The sequence below is a fragment of the Pan paniscus genome, chromosome 10 (assembly GCF_029289425.2).
Source record: "Pan paniscus chromosome 10, NHGRI_mPanPan1-v2.0_pri, whole genome shotgun sequence".
Classification (NCBI taxonomy): Eukaryota; Metazoa; Chordata; class Mammalia; order Primates; family Hominidae; genus Pan; species Pan paniscus.
In genome coordinates this window covers 140953265-140972329 of record NC_073259.2, presented here as the reverse complement: position 1 = coordinate 140972329, position 19065 = coordinate 140953265, and the positions used below count along the sequence as shown (strand labels likewise).

The following is a 19065-nucleotide window of genomic DNA, read 5'->3' as shown; positions in this document are numbered from 1 at the left end:
GGAGGCCGAGGTGGGTGGATCACGAGGTCAGGAGATCGAGACCATCCTGGCTAACACGGTGAAACCCTGTCTCTACTAAAAATACAAAAAATTAGCTGGGCGTGGTGGCGGGCACCTGTAGTCCCAGCTACTTGGGAGGCTGAGGCAGGAGAATGGCGTCAACCCAGGAGGCGGAGCTTGCAGTGAGCCACTGCACTCCAGCCTGGGCAAAAGAGCAAGAGTCCGTCTCAAAAAAAAAAAAAAAATGAGGTCTTGCTCTGTTGTGCAGGTTGGGAGAGTGATATGGTCATGGCTCACTGTAGCCTCGAACTCCTGGGCTCAAGTGATCCACCCACCTCAGCCTCCTGAGTAGCTGGGACCATATGCTCGTACTGTCACGCCTAGTTAATTTTTTTTTTCTTTTTTGTATTTTTTGTAGAGATGGGGTCTTGCTGTGTTGCCCAGGCTGGTCTAAAACTCCTGGGATCAAGTGATCCTCCCACCTTGGCCTCCCAAAGTATTGTGATTACAGGCGTGAGCCCCATGCCCAGCCTCAGACTTCTATTTTTTATTTTTATTTTTTTTTCCCCAGAGGGAGTTTCGCTCTTGTTGCCCAGGCTGGAGTGCAGTGGCACAATCTTGGCTCACTGCAACCTCCGCCTCCCGGGTTCAAGCAATTTTTCTGCCTCAGCCTCTTGAGTAGCTAGGACTACATGCGCTCGCCACCACGCCTGTCTAATTTTTTTGTATTTTTAGTAGAGATGGGGTTTCACCATGTTGGCCAGGCTGGTCTTGACCTCCTGACCTCAGGTGATCCACTTGCTTCGGCCTCCCAAAGTGCTGGGATTACGGGTGTGAGCCACCGCACCCGGCCCAAAGCTCTGTTGTAACAAGTTTATGACACAGTGTGCATCATATGACCACGGGTATGTGGGTTTGCCCTGCGTTAGACTCGGTGCTCGAGGGCTAAGCCTGGTCACAGACATCTCTGCATTTGTTTCTCTGCAAATGGGCTCCTTGCCCCCAGCTCCACCCCTCGTAGAGATAGGCACAAATAGAGTTAAGATGTGAGTTGAGTGAGCACACACTCCTCGTAAGCCACTTGTCATTCCTAAACTACAACATCTCAGGCTGCCAGCTGCACTGGGCTCCAGTCAGTGACACCTTACAGGCATGGTTCTCTCCTGAGCTGGATGGATCAGCACCTATCTTGTTTGATTCCTCTCACAGGGTCTGGGGGTGGTGGCATCTCCCCTAAAGGAAGTGGTCCCTCTGTGGCAAGTGATGAAGTCTCCAGCTTTGCCTCAGCTCTCCCAGACAGAAAGACTGCGTCCTTTTCGTCGTTGGAACCCCAGGATCAGGAGGATTTGGAGCCCGTGAAGAAGAAAATGAGAGGAGGTTAGTGTCTGGTTGTGTGTGTCCTCAGTCCTCTCGTGTGCTCCTGGGGCATGCGGGGGCCGCTGCCATGCTCCGTGCTGTGGGGCATTGCTTCCTGCAGGGGCATGTGGACCCTGCCTCAGGTTGATGCCTGTAACACCTCCGGCATTTTCATTCAGAAAACCTGGGCCTGTTTTTTTTGCGGTTTGCATAATCCAGATAGAACTGTGATTTGCTACAGGCTGTTCTCTTGGTCTGGAAATAGTGCCTTCTGAATTGCAGAATTAATCTCAAAATCCTCCTTACTGGCCAGGTGCAGTAGTTCATATCCGTAATCCTAACACTGGGAGGCCAAGGCAGGAGAATCACTTGAGGTCAGGCGTTCGAGACCAGCCTAGGCGACAGAGCAAGACTTTATCTCTAAAAATAAAAATCAAGCCTGACACCGTGGCTCCCGCCTATAATCTCAGCACTTTGGGAGGCCAAGGTGGACGGATCATCTGAGGTCAGGAGTTCAAGACCAGCCTGGCCAACATGGTGAAACTCCGTCTCTACTAAAAATGCAAAAATTAGCTGGGTGTGGTGGTGCATGCCTGTAATCCCAGCTACTTGGAAGGCTGAGGCAGGAGAATTGCTTGAACCCGGCAGGTGGAGGTTGCAGTGAGCCAAGACTGTGCCATTGCACTGCAGCCGGGGCAACAAGAGCAAAACTCCATCTCAAAAAAAAGAAAATCAAAAAGAAAGCCCTCTGTCCTGGTAGGACAATAATTTCTAAAAATGTAGCTTAAATCTTCACATTGAAGATGATTTAGGGAGAAGTCTGCACTTTGAAAGCCAAAGTTAAGATTATTAGAAAACATTTGGGAATGTTATGGTAGAAGGATTGCTGTATGGCAGTCTAGAGAGCAGCCAGCCACTGGGGCACTGTGACAGGAAGGTTCTAGGAGGGGTCCCCAGGGAAAGAAATTAGGTTATCTGACACGTGGGGTTGATCGGCATGGGGAAGGTGTGGAAAGAGTCAGCAACAGTTACACAGGAAAAATAAGCACAGGAATGAGGAAATTTTAATTCTAGCAAACATGAAAAATTGTGTAAGTCACACAACTTAATCTAGTAAACTACTTGGCTCAGCAGTGAATACTTGCATAAGCATAATAATACAAATACAGTATCATGAACTAATGTAATCTGTTAATGTAATGTTGGCAGGGGTGTCTCAGGTCAGAGTTTTTCTCTACCTTAATAGATGTCAGGAATGATGTCTAAAATTGATAAATCAAATGTACCATGATAACTTAGAAACACAGAGGTAAATACCAGAAGAAACAGCTCAAAGACATGAAAATAGTTTTCCTCCGAGGAGGGAAATTGGGTGAGGAGCGGCTGAGACGGAGGGTGACTGCCTTTGTTTTCTTCTAAATATATTATGTATACATTTTTTTAAGAGACAGGATCTTGCTTTGTCACCTAGGCCAGAGCGCCGTGGTGCAGTCTTGGCTCACTGCAGCCTCCACCTCTTGGGCTCAGACTGTCCTCCCACCTCAGCCTTCTGAGTAGCTGAGACCACAGGTGCACGCTACCATAGCCGGCTAATTTTTTTTCCCATTTTTTTAGAGATGGGGTTTCATTATATTGCCCAGACTGGTCTTGAACTCCTGGGCTCAAGCGATCTGCCCACCTCAGCCTCCCAAAGTGCTGGGATTACAGTTGTGAGCCATTGCACCTGGCTTCTTCTAAATACTTGGCTTTTTAAATTGTGTACAGTTTCTTTAATTAAAAATAAAAATTAATTGATTACCAACATCTGAGCATTATAGAAAAATAAAAACACCAGAAGAGGGTGGGGCGCGGTAGCTCACACCTGTTACCCTAGTACTTTGGGAGGCCGAGGCGGGTGGATCACGAGGTCAGGAGATTGAGACCATCCTGGCTAACACGGTGAAACCCTGTCTCTACTAAAAATACACAAAATTAGCCGGGCGTGGTGGTGGGCACCTGTAGTCCCAGCTACTCAGGAGGCTGAGGAAGGAGAATGGCATGAACCTGGGAGGCGGAGCTTGCAGTGAGCCGAGATCACGCCACTGCACTCCAGCCTGGGCGACAGAGCGAGACTCTGTCTCGAAAAAAAAAAGACTGCATGTATTTCCTTCTCGGTTACGACAGTTAGAACACATCCCTTTCTCCTGTGGACGGGGACCTTGACCTGAACCTGCGTGTATTTCCTTCTTGGTTACGACAGAACACATCCCTTTCTCCTGTAGATGGGGACCTTGACCTGAACGGGCAGTTGTTGGTCGCACAACCATGTAGAAATGCCCAAACCGTCCACGAGGACGTCAGAGCAGCGGCTGGGAAGCCAGACAAGATGGAGGAGACGCTGACATGCATCATCTGCCAGGACCTGCTGCACGACTGCGTGAGGTGCGACTGTGTTCACCCTTGGCTCACGGAACATGGCACTGCAGGTTCTTCGTCCAGTGTGGGGCAGGGCTGGGCATGAAACAAGCCTGCAGGTCCTGTTTGGCCTGGCATCTGCTGAGGTTACTCTGTCACCCAGATAAGAGTGGGTGGAGTGGGTAGAGCTTTCTCAGCCCACTGCAACCTCTCCCTCCCAGGATCGAGCGGTTCTCTGACCTCAGCCTTCTGAGTTGCTGGGACTACAGGTGCACACCACTATGCCTGGCTTTTTTTTTTTTTTTTAATGTTCTAAATATTTTTTATTCCTTTTTTTTTTTTTTAGATGGAGTCTCGCTCTGTCACCAGGCTGGAGTGCAGTGGCACAGTCTTGGCTCACTACAACCTCAGCCTCCCGGGTTCAGACGATTCTCCTACCTCAGCTTCCTGAGCAGCTGGGACTGCAGGCGTGTGCCACCATGCCCGGCTAATTTTTTTGTATTTTTTAATAGAGACAGGGTTTCACCATGTTGGCCAGGCTAGTCTTGAACTCCTGACTTCAGGTGATCTGCCCACATTTGCCTCCTAAAGTGCTGGGATTATAGGCGTGAGCCACTACTCCCAGCCACCCGGCTGATTTTTGTGTGTTTTGTAGAGACGGTTTCGCCATGTAGCCCGGGGTGGTTTTTTGTTTTTGTTTTTGTTTTTTGGAGTTAGAGTCTCGCTCTGTCACCCAGGCTGGAGTGTAGTGGTGTGATCTTGGCTCACTGCAACCTCCACCTCCCAGGTTCAAGTGATTCTCCTGCCTCAGCCTCCCAAGTAGCTGGGACTACAGGCATGCGTCACCACGTCTGGCTAATTTTTTTGTATTTTTAGTAGAGACGGGAGTTTCACCATATTAGCCAGGCTGGTCTCGAACTCCTGCACTCAGGTAATCTGCCCACCTTGGCCTCCCAAAGTGTTGGGATTACAGACGTGAGCCACCCCGCATGGCTACCACTTTCATTTTACTCATGGCACCAACAAGGAGGAAACCTGGAACCCAGAGCCGGAGGCTGTAGACCCCACAAGTTTTGGGTGTGTGGGTCGTGTTTGACCCCATGAACTCTGCAAACAGATGAAAGGAACTATGCACATTTTAAATGCTCCTTAGCTGGGAAGGTGTATTTCGCATAGAATGAACGCAGGAGCCGCTGAGGAAGGGCCTCCTTGCTTTTCCGCGGGAACTCAAGAGTGACAACCTTCCAACTTCTGGGCCAGAAACACTTGCTGTCTCTGTTGTTTGTGTTCCTGAAGTCATAATCTACTCGCCTCTGTCTTTCCTGAAAACACAGAGGCCGTGTGGCCTCTGATTTCTTTTCATTAACCAAGACTGACTTAAAGGGTTTTTAGGTTGAACGATGGCTGGGCCCCTGTAGGCCCTTCCGTGGTGGGGCTGCTGCGGACCTTGGCCGAGGGTCGCGGTTGCATCTGTGGGACTGTCTGGACACTGTTCCTCTTGCACTTTCAGTTTGCAGCCCTGCATGCACACGTTCTGCGCGGCTTGCTACTCAGGCTGGATGGAGCGCTCGTCCCTGTGTCCTACCTGCCGCTGTCCCGTGGAGCGGATCTGTAAAAACCACATCCTCAACAACCTCGTGGAAGCATACCTCATCCAGCACCCAGGCAAGTGAGGGCATCCACACCAGCACCCAGGCACGTGAGGGCGGTCCCTCCACCACCACCCGGGCACGTGAGGGCATCCACCCAGCAGCACCCGGGCACATGAGGGCTGTCCCTCCACCAGCACCTGGGCACGTGAGGGTGGTCCCTCCACCAGCACCCGGGCACGTGAGGGCTGTCCCTCCACCAGCACCCGGGCACGTGAGGGCGGTCCCTCCACCAGCACCTGGGCAAGCGAGGGCGGTCCCTCCACCAGCACCCGGGCATGTGAGGGCATCCACCCACCAGCACCCGGGCACGTGAGGGCATCCACCCACCAGCACCCAGCCACGTGAGGGTGGTCCCTCCACCAGCACCCAGGCACGTGAGGGCATCCACACCAGCACCCAGGCACGTGAGGGTGGTCCCTCCACCAGCACCCGGGCAAGCGAGGGTGGTCCCTCCACCAGCACCCAGACAAGTGAGGGCATCCACACACCAGCACCCAGGCATGTGAGGGCGGTCCCTCCACCAGCACCCGGGCACGTGAGGGCGGTCCGCCCAGACCCCTCCTTCCGCAGCACTGCGCACGCGAGCTCCCAGCAGTGTGAGCTGTGTCTGCCTGCCATGTCTCACTGCCGGTGAATGGCGCTGTGTCCTTTCAATTCTAGACAAGAGTCGCAGTGAAGAAGATGTGCAAAGTATGGATGCCAGGAATAAAATCACTCAAGACATGCTGCAGCCCAAAGTCAGGCGGTCTTTTTCTGATGAAGAAGGGAGTTCAGAGGACCTGCTGGAGCTGTCAGACGTTGACAGTGAGTCCTCAGACATTAGGTAAATCATGCCACTGGCTCAGAGCAGAGTGTGCGAGCCAGAGGAGCATCACAACCGTGACCAAGAGCTCACTACTGGGTGGACAGCATGGGTCCTGAGTTCTAGTTCTGCCCCTGAGCAGCCAAGCTCTTAAATGGCTTGAGCTTGTTTTCTGATATTGGATAGTATTAGCACCTCCCCTGAGAGGCGTGGCAGGGACTGGGTGAACACTTAGCGGGGTAGCCAGGGGGTAGCCAGCAGAGCGTCAGCCACAGGCAACTGCTGTAGACATTTGCACCCTCGGCTGACACCCTTCCCTTTGCTTCGACTCGTCATGGGTGTGGCATCTCTGGCTGTGACAGAGGGACATCATTCCATGTTATTTTTTCCCACATGAGCACATGTATTCTTTGTAGTTGATCTAGTGACTATAAAGTCCTGTAGTATAAATTGCAATGTTTATCATTTGTCAGGACGTTATTACAGAAGAGGCACCATCACCAGGCCGAGACAATCCCAGCCTCAGAGACCTTATTTATCTGCTGACATGTTGAGGTTTCCTAATGCACAAGACCGGGGTCTGAATGTTGGGTCGAGGCCATGATATTTAAAAAGACAATGAACGACAAAAAAAAAACCCTGAAACTTTTATCTTTGTTTCCTTTTGCCAAGTTTAGCATGTGACTGTTAAGCAAAAAGAAGGAAACCAAAACCACTTTTAGCATTAAGATTTTGCTGCATCTACCCAGCCATTCATACGTGTGTCATAATCGTTAACAAAATGAAATGTAATGTACTAACAAATTTTTTTTTTCTTTTTTTTTTTGAGACGGAGTGTCGCTCTGCTGCCAGGCTGGAGTGCAGTGACACGATCTCAGCTCACTGAAATCACCACCTCCTGGGTTCAAGCGATTCTCCTGCCTCAGCCTCTCGAGTAGCTGGGACTACAGGCGCGTGCCACCACACCCAGCTAATTTTTTTGTATTTTTAGTAGAGATGGGGTTTTACCACATTGGCCAGGATGGCCTTGATCTCCTGACCTCGTGATCCGCCGGCCTCGACCTCCCAAAGTGCTGGGATTACAGGCATGAGCCACTGTGCCCTGCCAATGGCACAATCTTGGCGCATTGCAACCTCCGCCTCCCGGGTTCAAGCGATTCTCCTGCCTCAGCCTCCCAAATAGCTGGGATTACAGGCATGCACCACCAAACTTGGCTAATTTTTTTTTTCGAGACAAAGTCTCGCTCTGTCGCCCAGGCTGGAGTGCAGTGGCATGACCTTCGCCCACTGCAACATTCATCTCCTGGGTTCAAGTGATTCTCCCGTGTTAGCCTCCCGAGGGGCTGGGATTACGGGCATACGCCACCACACCCAGCTAATTTTTGTGTTTTTAGTAAAGACAGAGTTTCACCATGTTGGCCAGACTGGTCTCGAAATCCTGACCTCAAGTGATCCGTCTGCCTTGGCCTCTCAAAGTGCTGGGATTATAGGTGTGAGCCACCGCGCCTGGCCGCTAATTTTGTATTTTTAGTAGAGACAGGGTTTCACCATGTTGGCCAGGCTGGTCTTGAACTCCTGACCTCAGGTGATTAGCCCGCCTCGGCCTCCCAAAGTGCTGGGATTATAGGCGTGAGAAACAAATTTATTTTTTGTTTGTTTGTTTTTTGAGATGGAGTTTCGCTCTGTTGCCCAGGCTGGAGTGCAGTGGCTGGATCTTGGCTCGTTGCAAGCTCCGCCTCCCGAGTTCACGCCATTTTCCTGCCTCAGCCTCCCGAGTAGCTGGGACTACAGGCTCCCGATACCATGCCCGGCTAATTTTTTGTATTTTTAGTAGAGACTGGGTTTCACCGTGTTAGTCAGGATGGTCTCAAACTCCTGACCTCGTGATCCGCCCGCCTCAGCCTCCCAAAGTGCTGGGATTACAGGCATGAGAAACAAATATTTTTATGAAGCTGGGATTCGGCTGCATGTACAGCTCGATAATGTCCCCAGCGTTTGAATTGGGAAACAGTTGCTGCCGTGCATTTCTTCCATCCGTATTTGTGCACATGCGCAGTGACGTCAATGTTTAGACGTGAAGCAGTCGAGTCACAGAGTGTGACTGGGAATTGGACCTTGATAGACGTTTGATAAGTTTGTTATCCAGACACCGATCGGAAAGGGTGCGCCTAATGCACTCTACAAGGTCTGCATGAGGGCCTCTTTTTGCCAGTTTAGAAGGAGAAGTAGGTAATCTCATTTTCATTTACATTTTTTCCTTATGAAAAAATATGTCTTTTCTCTGTGCCTTGTTTTTTATCTGGTTGGGTCTTACCTGTTGGCCTCATTGGCCCCTAGCCTTGGTGTCAGGCGGAGAAAAGCCTTTCAAATGGAGAGGAGAGCCTCGTGTATTTGTTCCTACAGGTTCTTTTTTTACAGTTGACATTTTTATCTGCTCGTTTTTGGAAGTACAAGGGAAGTGTAGAAAAGACAAGTGATTCGGGGCTTTGCAGGCGCCTGGTGTGGCTCCCAGTACGTTGCCCACCGCGCTCTGCTTTTAACAGGGGAGAGTAGGCAGGTCCTGAGGAGCACGCTCTGGCGTCGTCTCCTGGGAGCACACGTCAATGGGGACCTAGTGGCCCTGGGGATGGGGCTCCAAAGCGTGGGGGCTGAGCTGGGGATGCAGAGTGGCGTGTCCTTGCCCTTCGACTCGTTCTGGTCCCTCTCTAACACTGGGGTGCTGGACAGGAATGGGGCCCGGCCCTTCCCCTCACACCAAGCAGCTGAGCGACGGTGGAGCTGAGCTGTGATGGCTGCGGACCCGCGTGGCACCGGCCCTACCTGAGAGGCTTGGGGCCTGCACACAGCTCGGCCCTGTGCTTCCTTGCAGCCAGCCATACGTCGTGTGCCGGCAGTGTCCTGAGTACAGAAGGCAGGCGGCGCAGCCTCCCCACTGCCCGGCACCCGAGGGCGAGCCAGGAGCCCCACAGGCCCTGGGGGATGCACCCTCCACGTCCGTCAGCCTGACGACAGGTGAGCCGCGCCGCCCTCAGGCCTCAGCCTTCGCGTGAGTCACTTTGTGGCTGTGCCCGGTGCTGATGTGCACGTGGCCGCGCTCTGCCCGCCTCCTCTCTGCCCTGCTCGCCCCCTTTGGGCCCTGGCCTCAGTGGTCTCCCTGCACTCACAGTTGGTTGCTTTTCGTGACTGATTTTGGGTTGGGAAATCAGATAAGTAACTGTTCATTCGTAGCCCCTCCTGAACACTCCTGGGAATTAACAACCCTGACCTTAATACTTGGCCTCTCCCCAGCCACTGCCTCGGGGCAGCTGATGTCCCCCAGTGGGTTTGCCAGACCCAAAGTGATGATCGCGTATCTGTCCCTCAAGTAAGAGGCGGGCTTCTCCCCAGCAGTGGCGATGTCGCCAGAAGCTGCCCTGCGTCTCCAGAGTTGGCTTAATGCGAAATGTTTCCCCGTCAGGTGCCTTTTTCCAGCAAGGGGCTCCAGGTGCTATCCAGGAAGTCAGAGGAGAGCTGGGCAGGGGGTATAGAGGCTTCACTTCTCCGCCCTGCTCACTCCAGACTCATAGAATGGGAAGATGCCCTCAGGGGTCCTGGCTTCCTGGCCACGGGTGGGGGCTGAGCACATCACGAGGCCACTGGCCTGGGATGGATGTAGAGCCACATCCTTGTGCTGCATTCTCAGTGGCTTCTTGTAGAACCCGTGGACGGAACGGACAAAAGCAGTGCTTGGCGTTGGTATGGATGCCCGTCCACCAGCCTGGGTTTGCTTCCACCACTCAACAGCTCTGTCTGGGTCACTGGACAAGCTCCTTCCTTTGCATGGTGGGACCAGCGCCTCCCTCTGGGGTCCTGGGTCCCTCAGTGGGTGCTCAGTAAACCTGGGTGGTGAAATTGCCGTCCTTATGGCCGGCATGTTGACCTCGCAGGGTCTTTCCTGTGTGGGTGGCGAGTGTCCAGGGAACTTGGCTGTGTGGGCTCAGACTTCCTGCTGCCACATCGATTGGTCTTGTGCACTGTGGCTGTCCTTTGTTTATTTGAGAGATGGCTGTTCTCTCACCTGAGCAGAAATTGAACACACAGCTTGTTTTATTCTATATCATAGGTTCTATGGGCTTGTCCTCTCTTTATAGGAAATAATAGAAAACCTTCAACAGATCGGCCGGGCAAGGTGGCTCATGCCTGTAATCCCAGCACTTTGGGAGGCCGAGGCGGGCGGATCACAAGGTCAAGAGATCGAGACCATCCTGGCTAACATGGTGAAACCCTGTCTCTACTAAAAATACAAAAAAAAAAAAAAAATTAGCCAGGCGTGGCAGGCACCTGTAGTCCCAGCTACTCGGGAGGCTGAAGCAGGAGAATGGCGTGAACCCGGGAGGCGGAGCTTGCAGTGAGCCGAGATCACGCCACTGCAGTCCAGCCTGAGCGACAGAGTGAGACTCTGTCTCAAAAAAAAAAAAAGAGAACTTGCAACAGATCTTTGAAATCTTGCTCCAGCTGCTAAATCAAAGATCATTTTTGGTTATTGTTAATCTGTTTTGACTCCCCGAGTTTGGGTGGCAGAAGGTCCCTGGTGGTTTAGCAGGGCAGGTCTGCTTCTTCCCCGGCTGTCTCAGGTGCACCTCTCCTCGCTGTGCTTCCCGGCGGCCTCTCTAACCTGCTGTCTTTCTGCCCTGGGTCCCATGTGCTCCGGCTGAATGTGCGTGTGCTTCAGCAGTCCAGGATTACGTGTGCCCTCTGCAAGGAAGCCACGCCCTGTGCACCTGCTGCTTCCAGCCCATGCCCGACCGGAGAGCAGAGCGCGAGCAGGACCCGCGTGTCGCCCCTCAGCAGTGTGAGTGCCCGCGCCACCGCACGCAGGCGGGTTCCTATCTGTCCTTCAGGGTTCAGGTTTCAAAGCGGTGTTGGCCTTAGGGTAACCTGTGAAGTAAGGATGCTGTTTCTTTTTTTCCATCTGTGTGATCAGTTTTCCCCACGTCACCATATTGAATAATCTATCTTTTCCCACCATCTAGTAACATTGCCCCTTCACAGGCTACATCTCCATCCACCGGGGACTTGGCTTGGATCTGTGTCCATCCCCTGCCAGCACTGCGGTTGCTTTATAATGTGTCACTGTTAAACCTCTTATATGAATGTTGATGCTTTAGTATACAACTCTGGCCAGGCACAGTGGCTCACGTCTGTAATCCCAGCACTTTGGGAGGCCAAGGTAGGTGGATCTTCTGTGTCCAGGAGTTTCAGACCAGCCTGGGCAACATGGTGAAACCCCATCTCTACAAAAAATACAAACATTAGCCAGACATGATGGTGTACATGTGTAATCCCAGATACTCGGGAGGCTGAGGCCAAAGGATGGCTTGAGTCCGAGAGGAGGAGGTTGCAGTGAGCTGAGATCGTGCCACTGTACTCCAGCCTTGGCGACAGAGGAAAATCCTGTCTCAAAACAAAACATTATATATATATATATATATATATATATATATATATATGCATACACATACAGTTCTTATTATTAAAAATGGAGCTTGTCCTTTATTTCACGGCTGTTTTAATGTATTCCTGCAGAAATGTCTGTCTATGTCCTTTGCCTTTTTTTTATGACTTCCTAATTTGTCAGAGCTCCTTATATGTGAAAGTGTTAGGTGAAGAAAGCCCTAGCCCTGTTGAGCACCGCGGTTGGCTCCTGCCGCACACACCGGTGTTGCTCTGTGCACTGAGCCCTGTGTGAGCAGCACACAGGACCACAGCACTGGTTCTGTCTGGAATGGCTTAAAAATGTTCTGGGCACTCAGGAAACCAAACAGGTTACTGCTGGGGTCTGTACCCTGAGACTGGGCTTGGCAGGGGTGGGGTCTAGCCTGCAGTGTCGGGACACATGGCCGTGGGACACACCCGGTGATCTGGGCGGTCGCTGCCTTGGGGGTCATCCACGGCAGGCGCTGGCCACTGCTGATGCTGCACGTGGGAGGGCAGGTGAGAAGCCACAGAGAACAGCTTGTCCCGTGTCTAACACACGCGGTGGTCAGCAGATGGCAGCTCGGCCCAGCTTTTCCCCAGGAATCCAAACTCTTCACTCTAATTTCACAGAGCATGCTTCGTATATAGAGGCATTGGTGAAGTGGTCGTAGGCGTTATAAGACTTAAGGACTCAATCCTGTGAGAATTTTAGCAAGGGTTTACCTAACATTATATTTTAGGGATTTCCATTGTATAGAATATCAGACAATTAAAAATAATTTCCTTTGGGAGGCTGAGGTGGGTGGATCACGAGGTTAGGAGATCGAGACCATCCTGGCTAACATGGTGAAATCCCGTCTCTACTAAAATTACAAAAAATTAGCCGTGTATGGTGGCAGGCGCCTGTAGTTCCAGCTACTTGGGAGGCTGAGGCAGGAGAATGGCGTGAACCCGGGAGGCAGAGGTTGCAGTGAGCCGAGATCGCGCCAGTGCACTCCAGCCTGGGAGACAGAGCAAGACTCTGTCTCAAAAAATAAATAAATAAATAAATAAATAAATAAATAAATAACGTCTACAAAGCCAAGGTGACAACATGGAAAAATACCTAGGTAGAAAAAGGCCACCTAGGCCGGGCACGGGCTCACGCCTGTAATCCCAGCACTTTGGGAGGCCAAGGCGGGCGGATGACCTGAGGTCAGGAGTTTGAGACGAGCCTGACCAACACGGTGAGACCCCATCTTTACTAAAAATGCAAAAATTGGCCAGTTGTGGGCATCTGTAATCCCAGCTACTGGGGAGGCTGAGGCAGGAGAATCGCTTGAACCCAGGAGGCGGAGGTTGCAGTGAGCCGAGATTGCTCCACTGTACTCCAGCCTAGGCCACAGAGCAAGACTCTGTCTCAAAAAAAAAAAAAGCCACCTGAATATGTGCAGTTGGGGGCAAGCATGTTGCATGTTCAGAGCTAGAATGAAGCCCATCGAAGCCGTGTTAGGGTGGTGGAGCAGGTGAGATTTCTTTCTTTTGTGGCTCTCACTGTTTTCCTGGGATGAGCATGTGGTGTTCAGTTTAAGAAACGATGTGGGTCTGAGGCCGGGCGCAGTGCATCACGCCTGTAAATGTTCAGTTTAAGAAACGATACGGGTCTGAGGCCGGGCGCAGTGCATCACGCCTGTAAATGTTCAGTTTAAGAAACGATGTGGGTCTGAGGCCGGGCGCAGTGCATCACGCCTGTAATCCCAGCGCTTTGAGAGGCTGAGGTGGGAGGATCCCTTGAAGCCAGGAGTTTGAAACCATCCTGGGCAACATGGTGAGACCCTGTCTCTACAAAAATAAAAAATAAATTAGCCGGGCCTGGTGGTGTGCACCTGTAGTCCTAGCTCCTCGGGAGGCTGAGGTGGGTGGATCCCTTGAACCCAGGAGGCGGAGGTTGCAGTGAGCTGTGATTGTTCCCCTGTACTCCAGCCTGGGCCACAGAGCGAGACTCCATCTCTAAAAAATAACAAACCAGAAAATGTGAGCCTCACCTTTTTTCAGGGATACAATTCCTCGCCATCACAGTCCATCACAACCTGGGTGGTGTTAGCTGGATGTGGCCCCGCCCCGATTTCCATGAGACTCCTCCTGAACAATGTTTCCGAGAGAGTTGAGCTCCTGAGCCTGGTGCTGACGAATTGTGTTGGAGACAGCCCTCAGCGCTGAGTGCGTGTAACGAGTGTCCTCTCTCCACAGGTGCGGTCTGCCTGCAGCCTTTCTGCCACCTGTACTGGGGCTGCACCCGGACCGGCTGCTACGGCTGCCTGGCCCCGTTCTGTGGTAATACTGGCTCTTCAGGCCCCAGTTGCTTTGACCTTTGCATGTTCTCTTGGTGAACTTGAGGGCAGGGGATGGTGGGGTCCATAGCCTGATGTTTATAGGGATGAGGCCACTGTTGGTCATCAAATGATACCTATTCCTGGCTGGACTGCAGAGGTGTGTCAAATTCGTGTTAGCTCAAAATCAAGCCTTAACAGAATGATTAGGGGAGATACTCCCAGGACAGAATCCTTGCAGCGGGGTTCTGCTGTTACGATACCAAGACCAGGTGCTGGGGAGACTCGGAGAGCTGATCTTTTTAAGGAGGGAGTGGAATGGAAATCATTTCTACTTGTCCTCTGTTTAAAATTGAGTTTTATCATTGAACTTCTTATTCTTTCTAGAATCTGTAATGAAAAGAAATATGTTTATCCTCAGTGTCGGGCAGACAGTGCTTTCCTGCGACATCATTATAAACAGGTAACATTGCCCCTTCATCTCGGCAGAGCTCAACCTGGGTGACAAGTGTCTGGACGGCGTGCTGAACAACAACAGCTACGAGTCAGACATCCTGAAGGTACCGACTCGCTGCGGGCTGGGGAGCCGGGAGCCACATTTTCTCCCTAGTGCAGCCAGCTGGTTCTCTGCATTCTATTGGTGTTTATCTGTTTTTCCCGACCCGCTGCGGGTTGAGGAGCCGGGAGCCATGTTTCCTCACTAGTGCAGCCAGCTGGTTCTCTGCATGCCATTGGTGTTTGTCTGTTTTTTCCGTATTCCAAAAATAGGTATTTCGTTTTTGTACCTCCTGCCACCAATCCGTAGGAGCCGCTTCCCGCAGCTCTTGTTCCCGCAGCTCTTGTTCCCACAGCTCTCGGTGAGGGCTTCTTGAAGGTGCCGCCCTTTAGCAAGACCAGGGCCTTTTCTCTGGTCCCTTTCTCTTCTGGCCATTTGCCTTCCCACGTCTAGGAAGCTACCTCGGTTTCTAGGATTTATATATGTTTAACATGCGCATCCGCCCTCTTGCCGAGCACTTTGCTGACAGCACACACAATGGTGGGGCCTTGAGGCTTGCCACAGACACACCTGGCAGGCGCCCGCTCAGCCCCACACTCTGCTTTGATGCCCACAGAAGGAGCTCAACAGCTCGTGTGTGTTTGGAGGGCACAGAGAACAGATGCCAAGTCCTCAGCTTTTCTTGTGCAACAGCCTGGGCTCGTTGCCGGGCTGTGTGCACTGTGGCCTGGCTTTCATGTCTCATTCACACCTGGGCTGTGTAGGTCTTGGCAGAACTTTTGAGAGACTCTGGTAACTGTTACACTGGAACCTTTTGGGACTTCCAGGAGGCTCTTGGACAAGACTTCTCGTGCTGCAGGCCGTGAATGTGCAGCCCTCTGCAAATGCCACTTATAAGGGTCTGAGCTTTGGCTTTGCACACTTTCAGAGGCCTTTTATGAAATGTTTTCTCTCTCGTTATTTCGGTGTTTCTTCCTCTAAACGAGTATTTCTTATTCCTCTCTTTTTTGGCGTCACAGAATTACCTGGCAACCAGAGGTTTGACATGGAAAAACATGTTGACCGAGAGCCTCGTGGCTCTCCAGCGGGGAGTGTTTCTGCTGTCTGGTGAGTTCTTCTGTTGCCTCCTGCTCTAAGGCACATGTGAGTGTCCAGGGCTGTGCCTGCGTGTCTGCTCTCCCAGTGACAACTCCGACCTTCACCCAACCTGGAAGAGAGGAAAAAGATCCTGATGCTTTCAGGTTGTTTTTGTTTGTTTGTTTGTTTTTTGAGATGGAGTCTCGCTCTTGTTGCCCAGACTGGAGTGCAGTGGCATGATCTCAGCTCAAGGCCCCCTCAGCCTCCTGGGTTCAAGCGATTCTCCTGCATCAACCTCCTGAGTAGCTGGGATTACAGGCATGTGCCACCACACCCAGCTAATTTTGTATTTTTAGTAAAGATGGGGTTTCCCCATGTTGGCCAGCCTGGTCTTGAACTTCTGATTTCAGGTGATCTGCCCACCTCAGCCTCCCAAAGTGCTGGAATTACAGGCGTGAGCCACTGTGCCCAGCCTTCAGGTTGTTTTTTGAAAGTTGAGCGTGGGCCGGGTGTGGTGGCTCACGCCTGTAATCCCAGCACTTTGGGAGGCTGAGGCGGGCGGATCATGAGGTCAAGAGATCGAGACCATCCTGGCTAACACGGTAAAACCCTGTCTCTACTAAAAAAAGAAAAATACAAAAAATTAGCCGGGCATGGTAGTGGGCGCCTGTAGTCCCAGCTACTCGGGAGGCTGAGGAAGGAGAATGGCATGAACCCGGGAGGCGGAGCTTGCAGTGAGCCAAAATCACGCCACTGCACTCCAGCCTGGGCGACAGAGCGAGACTCCGTCTCAAAAAAAAAAAAAAAAAGACAGTTAAGCATGAACCTGCATGACATATTCCAGCAGCTTCTATCCTTGCAGGGGAGGGTGGGTGTGGCCGACTGCCACTACTGCTGCTTGAGACCCTCACTACAGCAGTTACTGCTGTTACTGCTTGAGACCATCATTACAGGACTGAACAAAGGGACAAACGTAGAAATGAAAACAAAAAGACAAAAGAAACTTTTAAGGAAAGGCAACATGGGGAAGAAGAGGAGAGCTCCCTGCTTCTAGTGAGCAAAGGCTGCCCCTGAGCTTCTACAGCCCTTCATATTTATTGGGTAACAAGAGCAAGGAGGAGGTAACAATTGGTCAGCTGCTTAATTGATCACAGGTTCATATTGTTACTGACAGGCTTCAATTATGCCTAATCATAAGAAACATTTGTGTGGCCTCCAACAGGTGGGGCCAGCTTGGAGGGTCTCTACCACTTGTCTATCCAGAGGTCGTGGGGTCAGTTGTCCTGGGACCCTCGGGGACTTGGTGAATCTCTTGCTTGATGTGTCAGTCACTTGGTGAGGGTCACTCCTCTCCAGGGGGGCACACGATGCTTTGTGGAGTATGATAATTTATCACTAAGGGAGGCTGTAGAAATATATATATGAGACAGGTTCTTGCTCTGTTGCCCAGGCTGGAGTGCAGGGGCACGATCACAGCTCACTGCAGCCTCGACCTCCTGGGCTCAAGAGATCCTCTCACCTTAGCCTCCCAAGTAGCTGGGACCACAAGCGTGTGCTACCATGCCTGGCTAATCTTAGTTTTTTTTGTTTTTTTTTTTTTTGAGATGGAATCTTGCTGTGTCACCCAGGCTGGAGTGCAATGGCACAATCTCAGCTCCCTGCAAGCTCCGCCTCCCAGGTTCAACAATTGTCCTGCCTCAGCCTCCTGAGTAGCTGGGATTACAGGCACCCGCCAACATGCCCAGCTAATTTTTTTTTTTGTATTTTTAGTAGAGGTGAGGTTTCACCATGTTGGTTAGGCTGGTCTCGAACTCCTGACCTTGTGATCCGCTTGCCTCGGCCTCCCAAAGTGCTGGGATTACAGGCGCGAGCCACCGTGCCTGGCCGATACCTTTGTTAATTAAGGGTATAGCACATTTTCATTTGTGTTGCAAATGTTTCCACTATAGTAGTAGTTCACTTTTGTTGTATTTATTTTAATTTTGATGTTTAAATTGTAGATAGCCAAATGTACAAATCCTTTCCTCTGTGCAATTTGGTTTTCAAGACATACTTAGAAATAGCTAATTTTCTCATTTTCTTCTTGTTTTTTGGGAGTTTTAATATTTAAATTTTATATCCATGTGGGGCCGGGCGCGGAGGCTCACGCCTGTAATCCCAGCATTTTGGGAAGCCGAGGCGGGCGGATCATCTGAGGACAAGAGTTTGAGACCAGCCTGGCCAACATGGTGAAACCCCATCTCTACTAAAAAAGTATAAACATTAGCCGGGCACGGTGGCACACACCTGTAGTCCCAGCTACTCGGGAGGCTGAGACAGGAGAATCAGTTGAACGCAGGAGGTGGAGGTTGCAGTGAGCTGAGACCCCGCCACTGCACTCTAGCCTGGGCGACAGAGCAAGACTTGGTCTCAAAAAATAAATAAAATAAATGTTATATCCACGTGGGATTGTTTTGCTGTAAGAAAATAAATTGGTGGCCGGGCGCAGTGGCTCATGCCTGTAATCCCAGCACTTTGGGAGGCCGAGGCGGGCGGATCACGAGGTCAGGAGATCGAGACCATCCTGGCTAACACGGTGAAACCCAGTCTCTACTAAAAATACAAAAAATTAGCCCGGCGTGGTGGCGGGCACCTGTAGTCCCAGCTACTCAGGAGGCTGAGGCAGGAGAATGGCGTGAACCCGGGAGGCGGATCTTGCAGTGAGCCGAGATCGCACCACTGCACTCCAGCTAGGGCGACAGAGCGAGACTCCGTCTCAATAAAAATAAATTGGTATCTAGATTGGCTTTGTTCTTATTTTTCTAACGTGTCGCCCGTTGTCTTCACCCCATTTATGGTCAGTGCGTTAGTCTCCCACTGCTGTGAAGTCCGTGCGCTGCTGTTGGGAAGATGGTGTTGCTGGGTAACTGGCTGTGTTTCTTCCAGATTACAGAGTCACGGGAGACACCGTTCTGTGTTACTGCTGTGGCCTGCGCAGCTTCCGTGAGCTGACCTATCAGTATCGGCAGAACATTCCTGCTTCCGAGTTGCCAGGTAAGGAGCCCCCGACTTCCTCGTGGCTCTAGTTCTGTCTGGGTTGGCTTCTTGGCTTCTGCCTCTCTTTTTTTTTTTGAGACAGTTTCGCTGTTTTTGCCCAGGCTGGAGTGCAGTGGTGCAATCTCGGCTCACTGCAACCTCTGCCTCCTGAGTTCGAGCAATTCTTCTGCCTTAGCCTCCTGAGTAGCTGGGATTACAGGCACCCGCCACCACGCCCGGCTAATTTTTTGTGTTTTAGTAGAGACGGGGTTTCACCATGTTGGCCAGGCTGGTCTCGAACTCTTGACCTCGGCCTCCCAAAGTGCTAGGATTGCAGGCATGAGCCACCACGCTCGGCCAGCACTCTTTTCTTTACAGACACCCTGTTTGCACTTTGCTCAATGTTCTAAGCAGAATTTGGCCTCAGTCAGGAGCCGGCAGGACGTCAGGCCATACAGGGCTGTGGTTGTTTTAGGCCCTGGGTCTATTTGCAGTTACTCATGAGTG

The 19065-nt window shown here is 51.5% G+C and overlaps 1 protein-coding gene across 27 annotated transcripts in view; it reads left to right on the top strand.

Moving 5' to 3' along the window:
- The window catches only part of CHFR (checkpoint with forkhead and ring finger domains), a 69452-nt gene that overhangs the window by 47284 nt on the left and 3103 nt on the right, over nucleotides 1-19065 (top strand). For 16 of the 27 annotated variants that reach the window (XM_055096442.1, XM_055096444.1, XM_055096439.1 and 13 more), the window contains 10 exons: nucleotides 1210-1377; nucleotides 3618-3777; nucleotides 5261-5415; nucleotides 6063-6225; nucleotides 9074-9216; nucleotides 10916-11035; nucleotides 13891-13974; nucleotides 14460-14530; nucleotides 15486-15573; nucleotides 18469-18576. In XM_055096442.1, coding sequence (XP_054952417.1) covers nucleotides 1210-1377; nucleotides 3618-3777; nucleotides 5261-5415; nucleotides 6063-6225; nucleotides 9074-9216; nucleotides 10916-11035; nucleotides 13891-13974; nucleotides 14460-14530; nucleotides 15486-15573; nucleotides 18469-18576 — 1260 coding nt within the window. Of the gene's footprint in view, nucleotides 1-1209; nucleotides 1378-3617; nucleotides 3778-5260; nucleotides 5416-6062; nucleotides 6226-9073; nucleotides 9217-10915; nucleotides 11036-13890; nucleotides 13975-14357; nucleotides 14531-15485; nucleotides 15574-18468; nucleotides 18577-19065 lie in introns of those variants that run through there. The other 11 variants (XM_055096443.1, XM_055096445.1, XM_055096441.1 and 8 more) reach the window with 2 other exon arrangements.